Raw genomic sequence first — 20,272 nt, 5'->3', positions numbered from 1 at the left:
CCAGCGACACCGTCCAAGTGACCCCCACAGTCCAGTGACTCTTCAGCCCAAGTTTGGTGGAGGTAAGTCCTTGCCTCACCTCGCTGGGCTGCATTGCTGGGAACCGCGACTTTGCAAGCTTCTCCGGCCCCTGTGCACTTCCGGCGGAAATCCTTCGTGCACAGCCAAGCCTGGGTCCACGGCACTCTAACCTGCATTGCACGACTTTCTAAGTTGGTCTCCGGCGACGTGGGACTCCTTTGTGCAACTTCGGCGAGCACCGTTTCACGCATCCTCGTAGTGCCTGTTTCTGGCACTTCTCCGGGTGCTACCTGCTTCAGTGAGGGCTCTTTGTCTTGCTCGACGTCCCCTCTCTCTGCAGGTCCAATTTGCGACCTCCTGGTCCCTCCTGGGCCCCAGCAGCGTCCAAAAACGCCAAACGCACGATTTGCGTGTAGCAAGGCTTGTTGGCGTCCATCCGGCGGGAAAACACTTCTGCACGACTCTCCAAGGCGTGGGGGATCGATCCTCCAAAGGGGAAGTCTCTAGCCCTTGTCGTTCCTGCAGTATTCACAGTTCTTCAGCCTAGTAAGAGCTTCTTTGCACCAACCGCTGGCATTTCTTGGGCATCTGCCCATCTCCGAGCTGCTTGTGACTTTTGGACTTGGTCCCCTTGCTCCACAGGTACCTTCAGACAGGAATCCATCGTTGTTGCATTGCTGATTTGTGTTTTCCTTGCATTCTCCCTCTAACACGACTATTTTGTCCTTAGGGGAACTTTGGTGCACTTTGCACTCACTTTTCAGGGTCTTGGGGAGGGTTATTTTGCTAACTCTCACTATTTTCTAATAGTCCCAGCGACCCTCTACAAGGTCACATAGGTTTGGGGTCCATTCGTGGTTCGCATTCCACTTCTGGAGTATATGGTTTGTGTTGCCCCTATCCCTATGTTTCCCAATTGCATCCTATTGTAACTATACATTGTTTGCACTGTTTTCTAAGACTATACTGCATATTTTTGCTATTGTGTATATATATCTTGTGTATATTTCCTATCCTCTCACTGAGGGTACACTCTAAGATACTTTGGCATATTGTCATAAAAATAAAGTACCTTTATTTTTAGTATAACTGTGTATTGTGTTTTCTTATGATATTGTGCATATGACACTAGGTGGTACTGTAGTAGCTTCACACGTCTCCTAGTTCAGCCTAAGCTGCTCTGCTAAGCTACCATTATCTATCAGCCTAAGCTGCTAGACACCCTATACACTAATAAGGGATAACTGGGTCTGGTGCAAGGTGCAAGTACCCCTTGGTACTCACTACAAGCCAGTCCAGCCTCCTACATTGGTTGTGCAGTGGTGGGATCAGTGCTTTGAGACTACTTACCACTCTTGTCATTGTACTTTTCATAAGAGAAAAATATACAAAACAAGGTCAGTGTATATACACATAGCCAAAAAGTTTTGCATTTCCTCTTTTCACTCTTTTCTAAGTGCTGAAAAGTACTTCTAAACTTTCAAAAAGTTCTTAAAAGTTTAAAAAGTTTTTTTTCTGTCTTTCCAAAAAGTTCTGAAAACTTTTTTCTCTTTGTCTATCACTTTAACTCTCTCTAAAAAATGTCTGGCACAGGCCAAAAAGTTGAACTGTCCAAACTTGCATATGATCACCTTAGCTGGAAAGGAGCAAGGAGTCTCTGCATAGAGAGAGGTTTGAGTGTAGGGAAGAATCCTTCTTTAGAACTGTTAATTAATATGCTTAGAGTACAGGATAAGGCCATAAGTGCCCAATCTGTAGAAAAAGTAGCTAATGGTTCTCAATCTGATCCAGGGACTCCCCCAGGAAAAGGTTCAGGAAAGAAACTTCTCAGCCTGCCCATTACTAGACAGTCTAGCATAGTTGGTACAGAGGTTGAATCACATCATACTGATGATGTGCTCTCACATTATACTGGTAGCCAAGCTGTTAGGGTGCCCTCTGTAAGGGACAGGTCTCCTTCTGTTCATTCCCATCATACCTCTGTATCTAGAAATGTCCCTCCCACCCACCCTGATGACAGATTGTTGGAAAGGGAGCTCAATAGATTGAGAGTGGAGCAAACCAGACTGAAGCTCAAGAAGCAACAGCTGGATTTGGATAGACAGTCTTTAGAAATAGAGAGGGAAAGACAGAAAATGGGTTTAGATACCCATGGTGGCAGCAGCAGTATTCCCCATAGTCATCCTGCAAAAGAGCATGATTCCAGGAATCTGCATAAGATAGTTCCCCCTTACAAGGAGGGGGATGACATTAACAAGTGGTTTGCTGCACTTGAGAGGGCCTGTGCTGTACAGGATGTCCCTCAAAGGCAGTGGGCTGCTATCCTATGGCTATCATTTACTGGAAAAGGTAGGGATAGGCTCCTTACTGTAAAAGAAAATGATGCTAACAATTTCCAAGTTCTTAAGAATGCACTCCTGGATGGTTATGGCTTAACCACTGAACAGTACAGGATAAAGTTCAGAGAGACCAAAAAGGAGTCTTCACAAGACTGGGTTGATTTCATTGACCAGGCAGTGAAGGCCTTGGAGGGGTGGTTACATGGCAGTAAAGTTACTGATTATGAAAGCCTGTATAACACAATCCTGAGAGAGCATATACTTAATAATTGTGTGTCTGATTTGTTGCACCAGTACCTGGTAGACTCTGATCTGACCTCTCCCCAAGAATTGGGAAAGAAGGCAGACAAATGGGTCAGAACAAGGGTGAACAGAAAAGTTCATACAGGGGGTGACAAAGATGGCAATAAGAAGAAAGATGGTGAAAAATCTCAAGATAAGCATGGGGATAAGGGTAAAACCAAAGATCCCACTTCAAATCTTAAACACTCTTCAGAGGGTGGGGATAAAACAAATTCTTCCTCTTCTTCCCAACCTGCACACATTAAAAAGCCTTGGTGCTTTGTGTGTAAAAACAGAGGCCATAGGCCAGGGGATAAGTCCTGTCCAGGTAAACCCCCTGAGCCTACCACCACTAATACATCAAGCTCTAGTGCCCCTAGCAGTAGTGGTACTAGTGGTGGGACTGCTGGCAACAGTCAAGCAAAGGGTGTAGTTGGGTTCACTTATGGGTCCATAGTGGAAACTGATGTAATCAGTCCCAAGACAGTTTCTGTCACACCTAGTGGCATTGGCCTTGCCACACTGGCTGCTTGTCCCCTTACAATGGATAAGTACAGGCAGACAGTTTCAATAAATGGTGTTGAGGCCTTGGCCTACAGGGACACAGGTGCCAGTTTCACTTTGGTGACTGAAAACCTAGTGCCTCCTGAACAACACATCATTGGACAACAGTATAAAATTATTGATGTCCATAACTCCACTAAGTTTCTTCCCTTAGCTATAATTCAGTTTAGTTGGGGTGGAGTTACTGGCCCTAAGCAGGTGGTGGTATCACCTAGCTTACCTGTAGACTGTCTCTTAGGTAATGACCTAGAGGCCTCAGGTTGGGCTGATGTAGAGTTTTATGCCCATGCAGCCATGCTGGGCATCCCTGAGGAATTGTTCCCTCTCATTTCAAGTGAAATGAAAAAGCAAAGGAGAGAAGGCCTGAAAACTCAGGATCCCTCTCCATCAACAGGTAAAAAGGGTATCACAGTATCCCCTAACCACCCTACCATTCAGGATACTATTCCTGTGGTGGGAGAAACCTCTCCTGGGGTGGCACCTGTTCCAAGGGAATCATCAGCTGGCATAGCTGGACTCCCTGAGGTAGAAGTACCTCTCTGTGGGATAACTAACATTGGTGACGAAAAGAGCACCATTTTAGTTAACATGGAGCATCCCTCCAACCCTCCCAGAGAAACTTTAGTGCAGAAACCCTGTACTGCCTCACAACACTTAGGACAGCATCCCTGCCCTAGTGTGGAGCTCATAGGACAGCATCCCTGCCCTGCTCCAACTCAAGAGAAACAGCATCCCTGTTCTCTCTTCCAGCCAAATGGACAAAGTTTTTGTCCAGCTATGGCTTTACTGAGACAGCATCCCTGTCTGGCATTTCCATCATTACAAATAGGTTCAGTGGATAATTCCCACTGCTCTAAACTAAAACTTACTGATAGAAACTCTGAAAATACATCTTCACATTGTTGGTTAGCTAAAAAACTTCAAACAGGGTGGTTTACATCCCCACGGGGAAGTAACCATATAGTGGATGATAAAGGGAGTAACCAGTCTATTGCAGAGCTACTCTCTACTTATCACCACTTAGACAATAAAGTCTCAACTGGCCAAGGTTAGCCTTATTGTCCTTCGTTTGGGGGGGGGTTGTGTGAGAAGGTAGCCTCTTTCTAGCCTTGTTACCCCCACTTTTGGCCTGTTTGTGAGTGTATGTCAGGATGTTTGTCACTGTTTTCACTGTCTCACTGGGATCCTGATAGCCAGGCCTCAGTGCTCATAGTGAAAACACCATGTTTTCAGTATGGTTGTTATGTGTCACTGGGATCCTGCTAGTCAGGACCCCAGTGCTCATAGGTTTGTGGCCTATATGTATGTGTCACTGGGACCCTGTCACACAGGGCCCCAGTGCTCATAGGTGTGCATGTATATGTTCCCTGTGTGGTGCCTAACTGTCTCACTGAGGCTCTGCTAACCAGAACCTCAGTGGTTATGCTCTCTCATTACTTTCAAATTGTCACTAACAGGCTAGTGACCATTTTTACCAATTTACATTGGCTTACTGGAACACCCTTATAATTCCCTAGTATATGGTACTGAGGTACCCAGGGTATTGGGGTTCCAGGAGATCCCTATGGGCTGCAGCATTTCTTTTGCCACCCATAGGGAGCTCTGACAATTCTTACACAGGCCTGCCACTGCAGCCTGAGTGAAATAACGTCCACGTTATTTCACAGCCATTTTACACTGCACTTAAGTAACTTATAAGTCACCTATATGTCTAACCTTTACCTGGTAAAGGTTAGGTGCAAAGTTACTTAGTGTGAGGGCACCCTGGCACTAGCCAAGGTGCCCCCACATTGTTCAGAGCCAATTCACTGAACTTTGTGAGTGCGGGGACACCATTACACGCGTGCACTACATATAGGTCACTACCTATATGTAGCTTCACCATGGTAACTCCGAATATGGCCATGTAACATGTCTATGATCATGGAATTGCCCCCTCTATGCCATCCTGGCATTGTTGGTACAATTCCATGATCCCAGTGGTCTGTAGCACAGACCCTGGTACTGCCAAACTGCCCTTCCTGGGGTTTCACTGCAGCTGCTGCTGCTGCCAACCCCTCAGACAGGCATCTGCCCTCCTGGGGTCCAGCCAGGCCTGGCCCAGGATGGCAGAACAAAGAACTTCCTCTGAGAGAGGGTGTGACACCCTCTCCCTTTGGAAAATGGTGTGAAGGCAGGGGAGGAGTAGCCTCCCCCAGCCTCTGGAAATGCTTTGTTGGGCACAGAGGTGCCCAATTCTGCATAAGCCAGTCTACACCGGTTCAGGGACCCCTTAGCCCCTGCTCTGGCGCGAAACTGGACAAAGGAAAGGGGAGTGACCACTCCCCTGACCTGCACCTCCCCTGGGAGGTGTCCAGAGCTCCTCCAGTGTGCTCCAGACCTCTGCCATCTTGGAAACAGAGGTGCTGCTAGCACACTGGACTGCTCTGAGTGGCCAGTGCCACCAGGTGACGTCAGAGACTCCTTGTGATAGACTCCTTCAGGTGTTAGTAGCCTTTCCTCTCTCCTAGGTAGCCAAACCCTCTTTTCTGGCTATTTAGGGTCTCTGTCTCTGGGGAAACTTTAGATAACGAATGCATGAGCTCAGCCGAGTTCCTCTGCATCTCCCTCTTCACCTTCTGATAAGGAATCGACCGCTGACCGCGCTGGAAGCCTGCAAACCTGCAACATAGTAGCAAAGACGACTACTGCAACTCTGTAACGCTGATCCTGCCGCCTTCTCAACTGTTTTCCTGCTTGTGCATGCTGTGGGGGTAGTCTGCCTCCTCTCTGCACCAGAAGCTCCGAAGAAATCTCCCGTGGGTCGACGGAATCTTCCCCCTGCAACCGCAGGCACCAAAAAGCTGCATCTCCGGTCCCTTGGGTCTCCTCTCAGCACGACGAGCGAGGTCCCTCGAATCCAGCGACACCGTCCAAGTGACCCCCACAGTCCAGTGACTCTTCAGCCCAAGTTTGGTGGAGGTAAGTCCTTGCCTCACCTCGCTGGGCTGCATTGCTGGGAACCGCGACTTTGCAAGCTTCTCCGGCCCCTGTGCACTTCCGGCGGAAATCCTTCGTGCACAGCCAAGCCTGGGTCCACGGCACTCTAACCTGCATTGCACGACTTTCTAAGTTGGTCTCCGGCGACGTGGGACTCCTTTGTGCAACTTCGGCGAGCACCGTTTCACGCATCCTCGTAGTGCCTGTTTCTGGCACTTCTCCGGGTGCTACCTGCTTCAGTGAGGGCTCTTTGTCTTGCTCGACGTCCCCTCTCTCTGCAGGTCCAATTTGCGACCTCCTGGTCCCTCCTGGGCCCCAGCAGCGTCCAAAAACGCCAAACGCACGATTTGCGTGTAGCAAGGCTTGTTGGCGTCCATCCGGCGGGAAAACACTTCTGCACGACTCTCCAAGGCGTGGGGGATCGATCCTCCAAAGGGGAAGTCTCTAGCCCTTGTCGTTCCTGCAGTATTCACAGTTCTTCAGCCTAGTAAGAGCTTCTTTGCACCAACCGCTGGCATTTCTTGGGCATCTGCCCATCTCCGAGCTGCTTGTGACTTTTGGACTTGGTCCCCTTGCTCCACAGGTACCTTCAGACAGGAATCCATCGTTGTTGCATTGCTGATTTGTGTTTTCCTTGCATTCTCCCTCTAACACGACTATTTTGTCCTTAGGGGAACTTTGGTGCACTTTGCACTCACTTTTCAGGGTCTTGGGGAGGGTTATTTTGCTAACTCTCACTATTTTCTAATAGTCCCAGCGACCCTCTACAAGGTCACATAGGTTTGGGGTCCATTCGTGGTTCGCATTCCACTTCTGGAGTATATGGTTTGTGTTGCCCCTATCCCTATGTTTCCCAATTGCATCCTATTGTAACTATACATTGTTTGCACTGTTTTCTAAGACTATACTGCATATTTTTGCTATTGTGTATATATATCTTGTGTATATTTCCTATCCTCTCACTGAGGGTACACTCTAAGATACTTTGGCATATTGTCATAAAAATAAAGTACCTTTATTTTTAGTATAACTGTGTATTGTGTTTTCTTATGATATTGTGCATATGACACTAGGTGGTACTGTAGTAGCTTCACACGTCTCCTAGTTCAGCCTAAGCTGCTCTGCTAAGCTACCATTATCTATCAGCCTAAGCTGCTAGACACCCTATACACTAATAAGGGATAACTGGGTCTGGTGCAAGGTGCAAGTACCCCTTGGTACTCACTACAAGCCAGTCCAGCCTCCTACAGGTAAGTTCTGCCTGTCTGAGGTTCATACCCAAGCCAACCAGAAACCCAATTTCTAACAGTAGTCATTTGGTGGGATAGGTGATTGTCTCTAGTGTGCATGCTTTAGTGATGGGTGTCCATGTAGGTCTGTGATGGGGGTCCGTGCATTGGTGTTACGTGCAGGGCTTGGTATTGGGGTGGGTGGGTTGTGATGGTGGGGTGTATGTTTGGTGGTGGACTGATGGGGGTGAGGGTACGGGTGGGGGTTTGTGATGGCATGCAGGTAGGGCGGGTGTTAATAATAAAGATTTGACTTACCAGAGTCCAGTCCTCCTTCTACTCCTGCCAGGTCCTCAGGATGCATGATTGCCAAGACTTGCTCCTCCCATGTTGTTATTTGTGGGGGAGATGGTGGGGGTGCTATCTGGTGTCTTGCTACCACGGAACGCACCTTCCCCTGTAGGTCGTTCCAACTCTTCCTGATGTCATCGCTTGTTCTGGGGTGCTGTCCTACGGCGTTGACCCTGTCCACGATTCTCCACCATAGCTCCTTCTTCCTAGCAATGGGTGTCTTCTGCACCTGTGAGCCGAATAGCTGCGGCTCTACCCGGATGATTTCCTCTACCATGACCCTTAGCTCCTCCTCTGAGAACCTGGGGTGCCTTTGTGGTGCCATGGGTGTAGTGTGAGTGGTGTGGGTGAGGGTGTGTGGGGTGATGTGTCGGGGTGTATGCTGTAAGGTGCGTGGATGGTGTATGGGTGAGGGTTTTATGTGGCTCTGGTTCTGTGGGTGCTCTTGGTCTATCTCTCTCAGTTGGCAATTATTTTAGTCGTAAAGGGTTGTGGGTAGTGTGTGTGTGTTTTATAGTTGCGTGGGTGTGTGGGTGTGGTGTGTGTATGTGTCAGGTGTGTGCAGTTTGAATTGTCCAATATAGTGTTGTTTTGTATATGTGTGTGTATTTTGAGCGAGGCGGTGTGTACCGCCAATGGTTTACCGCGGTTGAATGTCCACCGCAGTGATTCATGGGTCATAATGCGGTGGGTGTAGTTCTGTTGGCGTAATGGTGTGGGTTTGGATACCGCCACTTTATCACTGACCTTTGGGCTGGCAGACTTGTGTGTGTTGGTGTATAGTGACGGATTGCTATGTGTGTATCATGATAGGGCCAGCGGTAATCCACCGCGCCAGCGGTATGTTGGGGGCAGTCAGCATGGCGGTAAGCGGGACTTACCGCCAATGTCATAATGAGGGCCTCTGTGTATTGGGCCCACTTCTGTGATCTCCAGCCTATCGGTACCCCTCCTCTGCTCCCCATCACCAGAGTATCTCTACGGCATGATCATTTCAATGGCACCTAATCACAGAAGGCTAAGGCATGCCCACTTCAGCTGCACCCAATCAGACAGGGATAGGGCGAAGACATACTCACTCCAGCTGTACTCAATCAGACTGGTGTAAGTCATTCCAGCTTGACCTGCAATTAATATGGCAAGGCTAAGGCATGCTTGTTTCAGCTGCATTCAATCAGAAAGGGTTAAGGATTGCCCGTTGCAGCTGCACTCAGTCAGACAGGGCCAGGGCTACGACATGCTCACTCCAGCTGTACTCAGTCAGACTGGGATAAGGCATGCTAGCTTGATCTGCAACTTATCAGACAAGGCTAAGGCATGCTTGTTTCAGCTGCATTCAATCAGAAAGGGGTAAGGCTTGCTCCCTTCAGATGCACTCAGTCAGACTGGGGTAAGACAAGACTATGGCATGCTTACTTCAGCTGCACCTAATCAGACAGGGCTAAGGCATGCTTGCTTCAGCTGCAACTAATCAGACGGTGCAAAAGCATGCTCGCTTTGGCTGCTTCCATTCAGACATGGTCTAGGTATGTTCGCTTCAGCTGCACCCAATCAGATAGGGATTAGGTATGCTCGCTTCAGCTGCACCCAATCAGGCAGGACTAAAGCATGCTAACTTCGACTGCAAAAAAATCAGAGAGGGCTACAACTCCACAAGACTACACTAGTACTAGAGAAGTGCTATACAAATGACAAATAACAGTAAAAATCACTCGCCTTCACCTTTGTACTCACCTCTGCTCCTTCATAGGCAATGTGCTCTAAATATAAACTGGTAGTAACCCACCATGCTGGCATATCACAAAACAAATTAAATAAATACATCTCTATACTTCGTCTATTCCCTTTATCCTCACTATGGGGGTCATTCTGACCCTGGCGGTCATGGACCACCAGGGTCACGAATGACGGAAGCACTGCCAACAGGCTGGCGGTGCTTCAATAGTCATTCTGACCGCGGCGGTACAGCTGCGGTCGCCCAGCCGGGGCCGGCGGTTCTCCGCCGGTTTTGCCCCGGCTGGGAGAATCCGCCAGGGCAGCGCTGCAAGCAGCGCTGCCCTGGGGATTCTGACCCCCGTACCGCCAGCCTGTTTCTGCCGGTTTTCACCGCCAGGAAGAGGCTGGCGGTAAGGGGTGTCCTGGGGCCCCTGCACTGCCCATGCCACTGGCATGGGCAGTGCAGGGGCCCCCTAACAGAGCCCCATGAAGCTTTTCACTGTCTGCTTAGCAGACAGTGAAAAGCGCGACGGGTGCAACTGCACCCGTCGCACCGCCGCAACACCGCCGGCTCCATTCGGAGCCGGCTCCTGTGTTGCGGCCCTCATTCCCGCTGGGCCGGCGGGCGCTAACTTGGTTAGCGCCCGCCGGCCCAGCGGGAATGTTGGAATGGGGGCAGCGCTATTTTGACCGCGTGGCGGCCAAATGGCAGTTCCCTTCACTAGCTCAAATGCATCTCTGCCACTTTTCTCTTCCCGTAACACCACTGCATTTCTGCCCTTCTTTTATCTTGTGTACTCAATGTGTCTCTGCCCTTCCACCCTTCTACCATCCTGAATGACTGTCTACTCCCCAACCCCTGTCATCTCACAATGTGTCTCCTCGGATACAGCATCGTCAGCACATCTGAATCTCTTTCCTACCTCCTCAGCTCCAGTGCATAGATGCCCTCCACTGTTTCCATCCTGCAAACGATCTCTGATTTCTTTTACTCCTGTTACCACCTCTTGTCCTTACCTGACTTTTCAAGACTTCAATGTCTCCGTTCATCCTCTGAATTTGACGGGTAAGGTCTGAAATCTCACTCTTGACATTTTTAAGTTCATCATTGTGCCTTCTGGCCTGGTTGGCCAAGTCATCAAGCTAGAAAACAAATACAGCAAGGTTATTTAGTAATCATGTATCTGTATGTAGCACTGAACCAAATGTGTCTAGCTGGAGGAGACCCAATCGATGTCTTCCGTACAATCTTTTCCAAATTGATCTCTTTATGTAGCGGAAGATGGCATATTTGAGAAAGGGACAGTTAATAAAAATGTCTTCTAAATTCTCTTGATTGTTCATGGTATTATATAACATTGTGAGCTCATGAGAGCAGGGGCATTTGTGGGAAATATTTTGGATGCTAGTTACATAGTTCTGGCTTTCCAGCCAATAAGACGTGTAGTTATCCTTGGAAAGCTGAAACTGCAAGTCCCACAATGCAGAGAGTGATTAGCTCTAAACGAATGGGGTTGTTTAAATTCCAGTGGGTGGTCCACTTAGGCTGCCAGGGGGTGGAGGTGGAGACCTGTCTCTGCTCACCCTGTGACTGACTGCCAACACTATTTAAAATATTTACAATTTTCAGGCCCATTGATGTATCATTCCTGATAAAAGTGCATTGACTGATACACTGGCAGCTCTTTTGTCAGAAATTAATGTCAGGTAGGCAGACATCTTGCCATGGTCCATTTAGCATTTTTTTCTCCCAATTAAGACCCCATAGTGAAGGGTTGTTTCCGAGAAACAAAAAAACAATGTTGCTGACATGCAGGTAGCTATCTACCTGCATAGAAGGGTTATTGTTGGTTTTTCCTTCTTGGGTTCTATGTGTATGCATGTGGATAGGACAATCTTTGATGGGTGCACTACACTAAGTAGGTTGGGCCACTGGATACACCACAGGTGACACCCCCATGGCAGATGGGCCTCTGCCAGTGATTAATCAATGCAGATTAGGAGAGGGCTCCACCAGTTGTTAACAGTATCTCCAACTCTAAATTGGTGAACCCTAGGCATCCCCTAAGACTAGCTGAAAGTCACTGATCCTCATGGCATGGGCTGGTTGGCAGCTTTGCTCTTCCAAACAACTTTATTGTTCAAGATCTGGATGAAGGTCAAAGGCATCACATTGGTGAACTGTCTTTGAATCTCTGAACCTTTGCACTTCTTTGACAGATATGCGTCTTTGGTTCACAAAGTTACATATAAAAGGATGTTTCTTCAGTCTGTGACTCCATGGGCTTAATTTAGAGGTGGTGGCAACGTGAAGTCCTCAAATTTCTGGAGGAAGTACTGAATCTGAATTTCCTCCACTACAAGAGTATTATGGCAGAATTCCACTCTGAATTTTCCTTCGAATGCTGCACTTCCTCCTGAAATATGGGGATTTCCTGTTAATATTCAACTCTCAATTACACCCTATGCTGAGGCTTTCCTAAGAATTATTGCAGATAAAAAGATTGTGCTTTTCAGAGTACACCTGCAAGTCCAGAGATTTTACTGTATGTAAACTTCTGTGATAAAGTCCTGTACTGCACAGTGAGACAGAAGAAGCTCACCGGAACTATTTCTTCTAACGCAGGTCTGACTGAATGAGCCAGAAAATAAAGGGCAAAACATTGCAAATTTTAGGAACATCGGCCCTGATGTACAAACTTTCCATTGTCAAAATGTTTTTGAAAATTGTGCACAACTTTTTGCGAATGGAAAGGAATTTTGCAAACCTTCCTATGCTCTGATAGGTCTGTTTACAAAATTCAGAAGTAGTAATAGTTTGTAATCTTACCTACCACATCAATATCCATCAGGCCAGTCAAATATTGCAACTCACTATGATTGGATGCTATCACAGGTATGGTGGCCCGCTGGGGTCAGCAGACCACTGTGTTTGTGATCATGTCTTAAATACTGTCGTCTTTTTTTCAATGCAACCCGATTTTCCTTTAAATGAACACACTGCATTTAAAAATATGTTTTTTTTTTGTTTGAGCGTTCCTTTGGACCACTTCCTACTCCCCAACAAACAGTTTTTTTAAACATTTACAAAAGGGGCAGGGTCCCTAAGAAACCCCTTCTCATTTGCCAATGGGTGAAGTGTCAGTAAAATGCCAGTGTTTTGAGACTGGATTTTAGCCTCAAAGCAATGACACACAACAAAAAATATCACTTTTGGAAGGGATGCCCCAAACATGCCCCTTGTGTTTTTTTTATCTATTTTGTGATTCAATTACCTCTTACCGAAGTGCAAAATGAATTTTGTACATAACAAAAGGTCATTTTGCTGTTGCAAACCATATGATTGTGCGAATCACAGGTATGGTGACCACAAACTGGCCCTTTACACTAGGTCCATGCTTGGTTCCAAATACTGGAATGACAATACAAGCAATGTTAAGTTGAGGGGTTGGACCTTAGAGGATGGAGGACATGAGCTGGGTGACCACTGAGTAAGTGAGGTTGGTTGCCAGCACCTGAGGTTTAGAAATATCCTGAAATCCAGGGTTTAGAGCTTTTTGTCCATGAAAGAATGTGTGGGACTGATATCAGGGGTAGGGTAGAGTCATCAAATTCTAGCATTGACCAGACCAGAGACTGAGGTTCTCCGTGGTAAGCGGGGTATCAAGAAGCAGCGAGGTGTTCTTTTGTGTAGGACACATTGACTTTAGTTCGAGTGTGCATGGGAAGATATGTTGGAGGTGCATTTCAGAGATCTGACAAGCATGGGAAAACTTCTAAAACTGAGGTACTGTAGTCCACTGAAAACACGATTCATCAGGAATAAGAAGATGAAGTGAAGGAGGAGCATGAGGAAATAATGTAGACAAAGGAGAAAAAGGACCAGTAGTTTAAGAAGAGAAACAAGTTAAAGAATCTGACACAGAGGAAAAAAGTGACTGGTTGAGTTAATGACGGAGTAGATGATGTGTCCCAACGTCAGAACGAGAGAACAAAATAGAAAAGGTACAGTGATCAACAGAGAAAAAGAGAGAAACAGAGAAATTGGGAAAAGATGATTAAGGAGAAGGTTTAGAGTAAAAAGCTGAATGCATAGAAAGAAAAGGTGACAGCAAAAGAACCTAATAAGGAAAACGTTTAGGGAAGAGAAGGGTAGGTTAATTATAATAAGGGTTTTAGGTTCTGCCTGTTAGATGCTGAGTCAGCATTATTTGACTTGGAGCCTTCTTGGTAACACCAAATTGTTTGCTTACTCACAGCTGCAGGCTCCAGCTTTGCTCAGGTGTTAAACTGCTTCAGAACTTTGCAACGCCCTTCAGTTGCAAATGATCAAGTGCTTCTGTTTCTGCAGGATGATAACAATTAATTTGCAAAATTCTATTTGGCTCATGACAATGGCACACACCTTGCTTTTGTACCAATGCTCAGCCTCCTGCTGGCTCTTGTCGGCCATGGCCTGGTACTGGGTCTTCACGTCTGCCATGATGTGCTTCATCTCAGGCTCGAGGCTGTTGTCCACCACCACCGAGATCTGGGCGTTGTGAATCAAAGACTCAAGCTCTTTCATCTCCTATGGAAGAAAAGAAAGCAAAGTACAAGAGCTCAGATAATAGTAGACCATCAGCAGTTTTAGAAGGGGCATATGCTCTAGATGCGCAGCACTGGACCCAGACATAGTATGGAGTCATCTCTTCTTTTCTCTCAAGAGACCCAGTTGTATGGCTGTGTCTGGGCTTCCACAATCTAGCTTTCCTTAAGGGATGAGGGACAGACTGAAGAAAAGTTGAAAGAACCCAACCAGAGTAGACACAAGGCACAAGAAATAACAGCTATAACTCGATTAAGCCACAAAGATACTCAGTGATAGGTTTCAACCAGATTTGAGATGTAAGCCCTGATTGCAAGCTATTTGGAAATTAAAAGTATTCTGATGTGCAGAGAGAGAAGAAAACGTACAGCAGAATCCAAGGTTGGAACATTCTCCATGGTAGGCATAGTGTGGTGAGAGAAATTCCATCTGCAATGAGTTCACATTTAGAATGTCTTCAGACACCTGCAAATGTTTCATAACCACTCATCTCTAAAGCAGTCACTTAACTTTACGTTTTTTTAAAGATCCTCCTGGTTCCAGCTGCTGGTTGCACTATGATATGGCCTTACCTTCAGAATAGTTTATTCAGGTAAAAAAAGATACACATTTTGAAATAAACACAAAATGGTAAAAAGATTTTACAGTGTCTGGCATCACGAAGATTCATTTTAAAATGAGACAGAACTCTAAGGGGCTTCTTTACAAGCCTTGTGCTGCAGGTGTGTCACTTTTTCCCATATAAAAAGTAATGCACCAGCAGTGCAAGGGGCTCCTGAATATGACTACAAGTTTCCAGAATTATTTGTTACACACCATTCAATGATAAGACTGTCTTAATCTCTCAGTAAGTTACAAAGAGGGACTAAAAGTGAACTTCTTTGTTTCTTAATCTCAAAGTCAAAAATCCTCACAGATGCATGTGTACGCCTACCCCGACGATTTACCAAATTCACAAAGCCAATTTCTTTACAACATAGAAAACTACAATTTAACTACACTCACGCACTTAATGAATCAGGATCTGAAAAGTACATGAGCAGATCATGCTATTTCTGAGCATCTGTTGCAAGCGCAAAAAGAAAATGTTTTAATCCATTCCCTGAAAGAGAGGACCTGCAAACAGTGAAGAGCCCTTGACTTGTTGATGCAATAGTTCTGTTAAATAAATTCCAGATCACCATTCCTTCCTGTGTAACAGACCATGTCCTTCAACCTCTGTTTCACCAAAATGAAACCTCTTTAGGTGCACATCCAGGTGAAGAAGCCCCGTAAGACACCTTTGAGGATTATCCCCTTTGAAATGCTGATTGCAAAACACAGGGCAGGAGCCAAGCCATTGGGTGTCCACCTACTGACATGGATCTCAGAAATCATGTTATACATCAATTAAAAGTTTACATGGTGTACAAGTGACTAACGTAAAACAACAATACCTTTCTCTACTACTGACCTCTTGGTAGAGCTGCTTCAGGGATTTAATAACATAACTTATGCTGTTGAGCTTCGACTCCATGTCCACTCTGTGCAGATAAGTGTTGGCAGGATCCTGAACAGGAAAATAAGATTATAGGAAGGCAATAAACTTTCATTTTTATTTCTTTGGTGGGCTTCAAAAAAACTATATACCTTGGTCCTTTCTATCCTCTACCTTGGCAACACCATGCTAGCAAACACCCTTGCCTCTTACCTGGCTTCACTGAAGAGCTTTCTGCCCACTACCATCTGATTCAAAGTTCTAAGTAAGTAAGTATGATCTGACCACCCCCTGGTGATAGAACTACAAAGGCATCTGCTAACATGCCTGCATGACCTTCAAGAGGTGCTGTGACGTATATAGTAAAGTGACATCCAAGACACCAACTCACCTTGCTTATACAAATTTCTTTTCAGGCGGCCAACAAGATAAACAGACCTTCAACATCACCAAAATGGAAATTATGAGATGCAAAGAGGAAAAGAACAGAAGGCAAACCCATGCACCAAGGATTCAGGCTCTGGAATAGTATCCCACCACAAATCAGAATCATTGCTTGGCTCCTCGGCTTCCAAAATAAGCTGAAATGACTTTTCTTCAAGGGGCATCTTCACCGTAATTGATAAGGAACATCCTGGTCCCTTCAAGAGTCCTAACATACCATGGCTGCCCCAAGCAGAGACACCTCAATTATTTTTTCTTGTATCATCATGAAATTACTACCTGTAAAAGGCAGTAGGACAACATTCATTCGATAGCACATCTTCTAATAATCTGCTGCCCAGATAGATGTGGGACATTTGACCCAACCCAATACATAATAAGACCAAACATTACACTTGGATTCAAAGAACTGCAGAAACAAAAGTTTATAGAATTAAAGTGCTTAACACAAACCTAAATATTCCTAATTCTAGTTGCAACCTTAACCTAATTGTAATCCCCTTGTTATACCTAATTTTAGCATTAATCTGTAAATCCAATCTACTAGCCTAGTCTAAAGTCTGGGCAGGATTTACACAGTGTGAAAGCATGCCTTTGATACTGAGTCTGCCACGTGATTGTGTGTATCTGCAGTAGTGCAGGATTATTAATCATTGTAGTACTGTTTGAAGTGCAAAGCACCTCAGCTCTACACAGGAAGGAGTGACCCTCGACTGGGGATTTGGTAATTTCTATTTGCAAAATCTAATTTTATGTAGCCCATATGTTCTGCAGAGATGGTATTAAAATGCCTCTGCAAGTGGGACTAGACCACACCCTGAACATGGTACATTTATCTATCAAGCAAATACTGGCAGTAAGACAAAGTAATCATTGCGCTCACATGGCTGAGAAAGAAATATTTTAGATTTTCCTTTTGGGATGCATAAGACAGAGATATCTACCGAACTATAGGGTGTCTGATGTGCCAAGCCTATAATAATTCATTAAATAAAAAAAAGGTCTAGTGATATGATTAAATATGGCTTGCAGCTCTAGCCTAAATTCACTAAGCGGTGAGTGTGTGCTCAAGTGGTGTTGTGCAATGTGAACTCTGCCCAGATGCTTTTATAATAGTACATCAATTCAATGCTATGCGCGTCTTTGCAGTGTCCACACAACATCTTAGTAGATAACCCACTAAAATCCATAAATGTTGTGCTCTAATTTCAAATTCAGTGTCAAATAAAGATTTCTGAAATAATTGATAAATCTGGCTGAGAGCCCAACAACACTCTTTGCACTAACTAGAATGGTTATGAATAATGGCTATAAAGAAATCTGTATATTAGCAGCTCTTCTTTTTTCATTATATATATATCTCAGTTAACATCATATCTATATCACCCTGGTGGTCTTGTTTCAAAACTGGGAAATCAGCCCATTTCCTTTTTAGCCTGTGCCCATGACATCATACTACGGTCATTAACAGCCATCGGCCACCAAAATCATGTAACAAGAATTGAAGAATTTAACCATATTGATGATCTAAGGGTAAATCTTGATCAAACAAAAACAATGAGTTTTGGAAAGCTCAGAAAAGGCTTGAAATTGGTTATTGGCAAGTCATGTATCGAAGAAGCAAACTCATAGAACTACTTAGGGGTAACAGTTGATAACAATCTAACTTGGTTTGCACATATAGAAAACAGGCGGAAGGAAGACTTCAATACCACTAAGTCACTAAAACAATTATCCAACAGTGATCTTGCAAGCGCTTACAATATTCAACTTGAAATTGATGCCAACCCTATTATACAGCACCGTCGCTTTTGATGACGCACTGTGCACCCCCTCAATAAAATCTATAGTAATTAAGTAAAATCCTTGTTAAGCTTGCATCATTCAACACCAGAGACAAGACACTGACTCACCTTACTCTCACTGATAAATTAGCACCACATGGCCAAGTTAACGTGATTTATTAATGCCAAAGCCTCCACATGTTAAGCAAATACAGTTTTTTGAATTTTGAAGGGATATAATAATATTGTAAATTATGTTTTTTTTAATGATTTACACAGAAAACATTTGAGCGCTGGTTTTGTGCAGGGCTCTAAGAGCCAAGGCAGAGTCTTGGCTTCATATATTTTGTTGGCTCACCTGTATGTCTACTTTCAGATGAGCCATTTTCAGGTGTTTATAGGAGGTCAGGATTGAGAATTCAGGCTGCAGACAGTGCACATTTCTCACAGTGCTTGCCAGTGGGTGAAAAGGCTGTTTGACTATATTGTCATCTATTGTCATTGTCCTGGCCTCTCAGTCCAGCCCACAGAGCAGTGCTAATGCTAGCAGGCAGCATTATAAGTTCTGCTAGAATGAGAAGTAACTAAGACCATATTATTGAAAACATGTTTATCCAGTACATACGTTCTGTGTCCAGAAAGGAAGTTGCCTACTATATTGTAAACTTGCTTTGTAGACATAAAACATAGGTCCAGGATAAAAGAATACATTTCAGAAATATGTACGTGCTGCGTCTAGAAAGCAAGTTGCCTAATTTAATTTAGTTAGGTGACTTGCTTTGTAGACACAGAACGCACACCCGGGATAAATGACTTTAAGAAGCATTCTCATCCAGGCAGAATTTACAATGCTTATGCCGTTAAAGGCACAGAAAGTGCCTAATATATTCCCTGCGGTGCATTTTGCTCTCCCTCTCTTTCTACCAGCGAGAAAGACAGAGCAAGTAGTGACAAAAGGAGAAGGGAGCGAAGGGGCGAGTACAAAGAGAAAAGGAAACGTAAAGAGAAGGGACAGAGGGAGGGAGGAAAAGAGGGGCGAGGTAGGAAAAGAGGTAAGGGGGGAAGAGATACAATACGAAGAGGTGTGAGTCCAACCACGAAGAGAAGTCCACAACACTTACCTCTACAGTCTTGTTGTCCGGTTGGCTTTGCGCTGCACAGGATGTATTACACACCTACAGTCTGCCGCGCTTCTTGTCTATGAGTCAGCGGCTCGTGAAATCCCTACCTGCTGGAATGTTCTAAAGAGATGCACGACGCAGAAGCATGTGCAGTGTCCAATCCTCACAGTCATTATTTCAGTCTCATGACCCTGTGAGGTCTACCCCTCCTCCAAAGGCTGTAACCCCTCCCTCTCTTAACTCGTCACGCTGTGATGACTTGGGAAAGGGAGGAGTGGTGAGAGGCACCTGTAAATAACTGACAAGGAGCCCCGGGAGTACAGGGCTGATAATGGACACGCCCGGGGTTGCTTCAGAATACGACTTTTATAGCATCATTAGTGGGTGGTCCCTAGAGACCCCCAAGTATTGCACACAGGGCTGGCAGCATGGCAGCCCATATGCAGTTTAATATTTGCTGCTGCCACCATAGAACTGGCACATGCGCACTACCTCGTGTGCCTCATTAAAAATGCCTGACACCACCTTCTTGGAGAATGGACTGGCAGGCTAAGGCAGTGGATACTAATTGCTTTGTGCAATTACCATCCATAACCCATGTGATCAGAAGGACAGGGCCCCTCCGCCCACACTCTGAAACTGCTGCTGCCATTATCTATGTCCAACTGAAATCAAACCGTCAGAGAATGCTTTTGGAGTGTCTGGCAGGCCCACTATGTTAACCTCCCTACAGCTAAAGGGTTTGCCAGTGCACCCTCGACATTATCACGCAAGTGCTTAACTGTCACAGAGGCAAGTGCGAGTTGCAGAATGTTCACTTTTAAATAACTATCCAAATAAATGTGGGACGATGGTCCTAGCAAGAAGTAATCTAAAGACTCAGAACTAGATAGGTGTTAAATTCATCATACCACACGTTATCAACGCTGCCCATGTGAGATCCAGGCAAGCGCACTAGCATGTACAGGACTGCATGGTTGTACAGGCCAAGCACAAGATCACAAGATCACATATACTAAAAGCTTGTGTTTCAATGGGGTGGTGAGGATCACATTTGGCCATCCTTTGGTTCTACGGCCTTTCATTTCCCTGATCCCAGGCAGGTGCCGTGGCTCAGGCAGAACTACCGGAGCTGCTATATTTGGTGGGGGAAGAGAGGTGAGGGTCATGGAGTCATGAGGAAACAGACAAGCTGGAGGGAGGGGAAGGAGAGACAAGAAAGAGAAAGATCCTCGATGACACCAATGAAAAGCACGGAAGGAAGGTTGCGGGCTGTAAGCCCCTTTTAAGATTTATATACAATACAATAGATTGCACAAGCACAGCGCCGTGCAGGCAAAACCTTAGAAAAATAGTTCCACAAAAGTAGATGGACCC

The 20,272-nt window shown here is 45.5% G+C and overlaps 1 protein-coding gene across 1 annotated transcript in view; it reads right to left on the bottom strand.

Annotated features, from left to right (window-relative positions):
- The window catches only part of LOC138286772 (keratin, type II cytoskeletal 8-like), a 70,191-nt gene extending 51,188 nt beyond the window's left edge, over window positions 1–19,003 (bottom strand). The window contains exons 1-4 of the mRNA XM_069227271.1: window positions 18,896–19,003; window positions 15,523–15,618; window positions 13,887–14,051; window positions 10,499–10,624 (exon numbers count right to left, since the gene is read on the bottom strand). Coding sequence (XP_069083372.1) covers window positions 10,499–10,624; window positions 13,887–14,051; window positions 15,523–15,585 — 354 coding nt within the window. The 5' untranslated portion in view covers window positions 15,586–15,618; window positions 18,896–19,003. The remainder of the gene's footprint in view (window positions 1–10,498; window positions 10,625–13,886; window positions 14,052–15,522; window positions 15,619–18,895) is intronic.
- Between the last annotated feature and the right edge of the window lie 1,269 nt (window positions 19,004–20,272).

The sequence above is a fragment of the Pleurodeles waltl genome, chromosome 3_2, assembly GCF_031143425.1.
Source record: "Pleurodeles waltl isolate 20211129_DDA chromosome 3_2, aPleWal1.hap1.20221129, whole genome shotgun sequence".
Lineage (NCBI taxonomy): Eukaryota > Metazoa > Chordata > Amphibia > Caudata > Salamandridae > Pleurodeles > Pleurodeles waltl.
The sequence above is the reverse complement of the archived record's forward strand: the minus strand, read 5'-3'. Positions and strand labels throughout refer to the sequence as shown.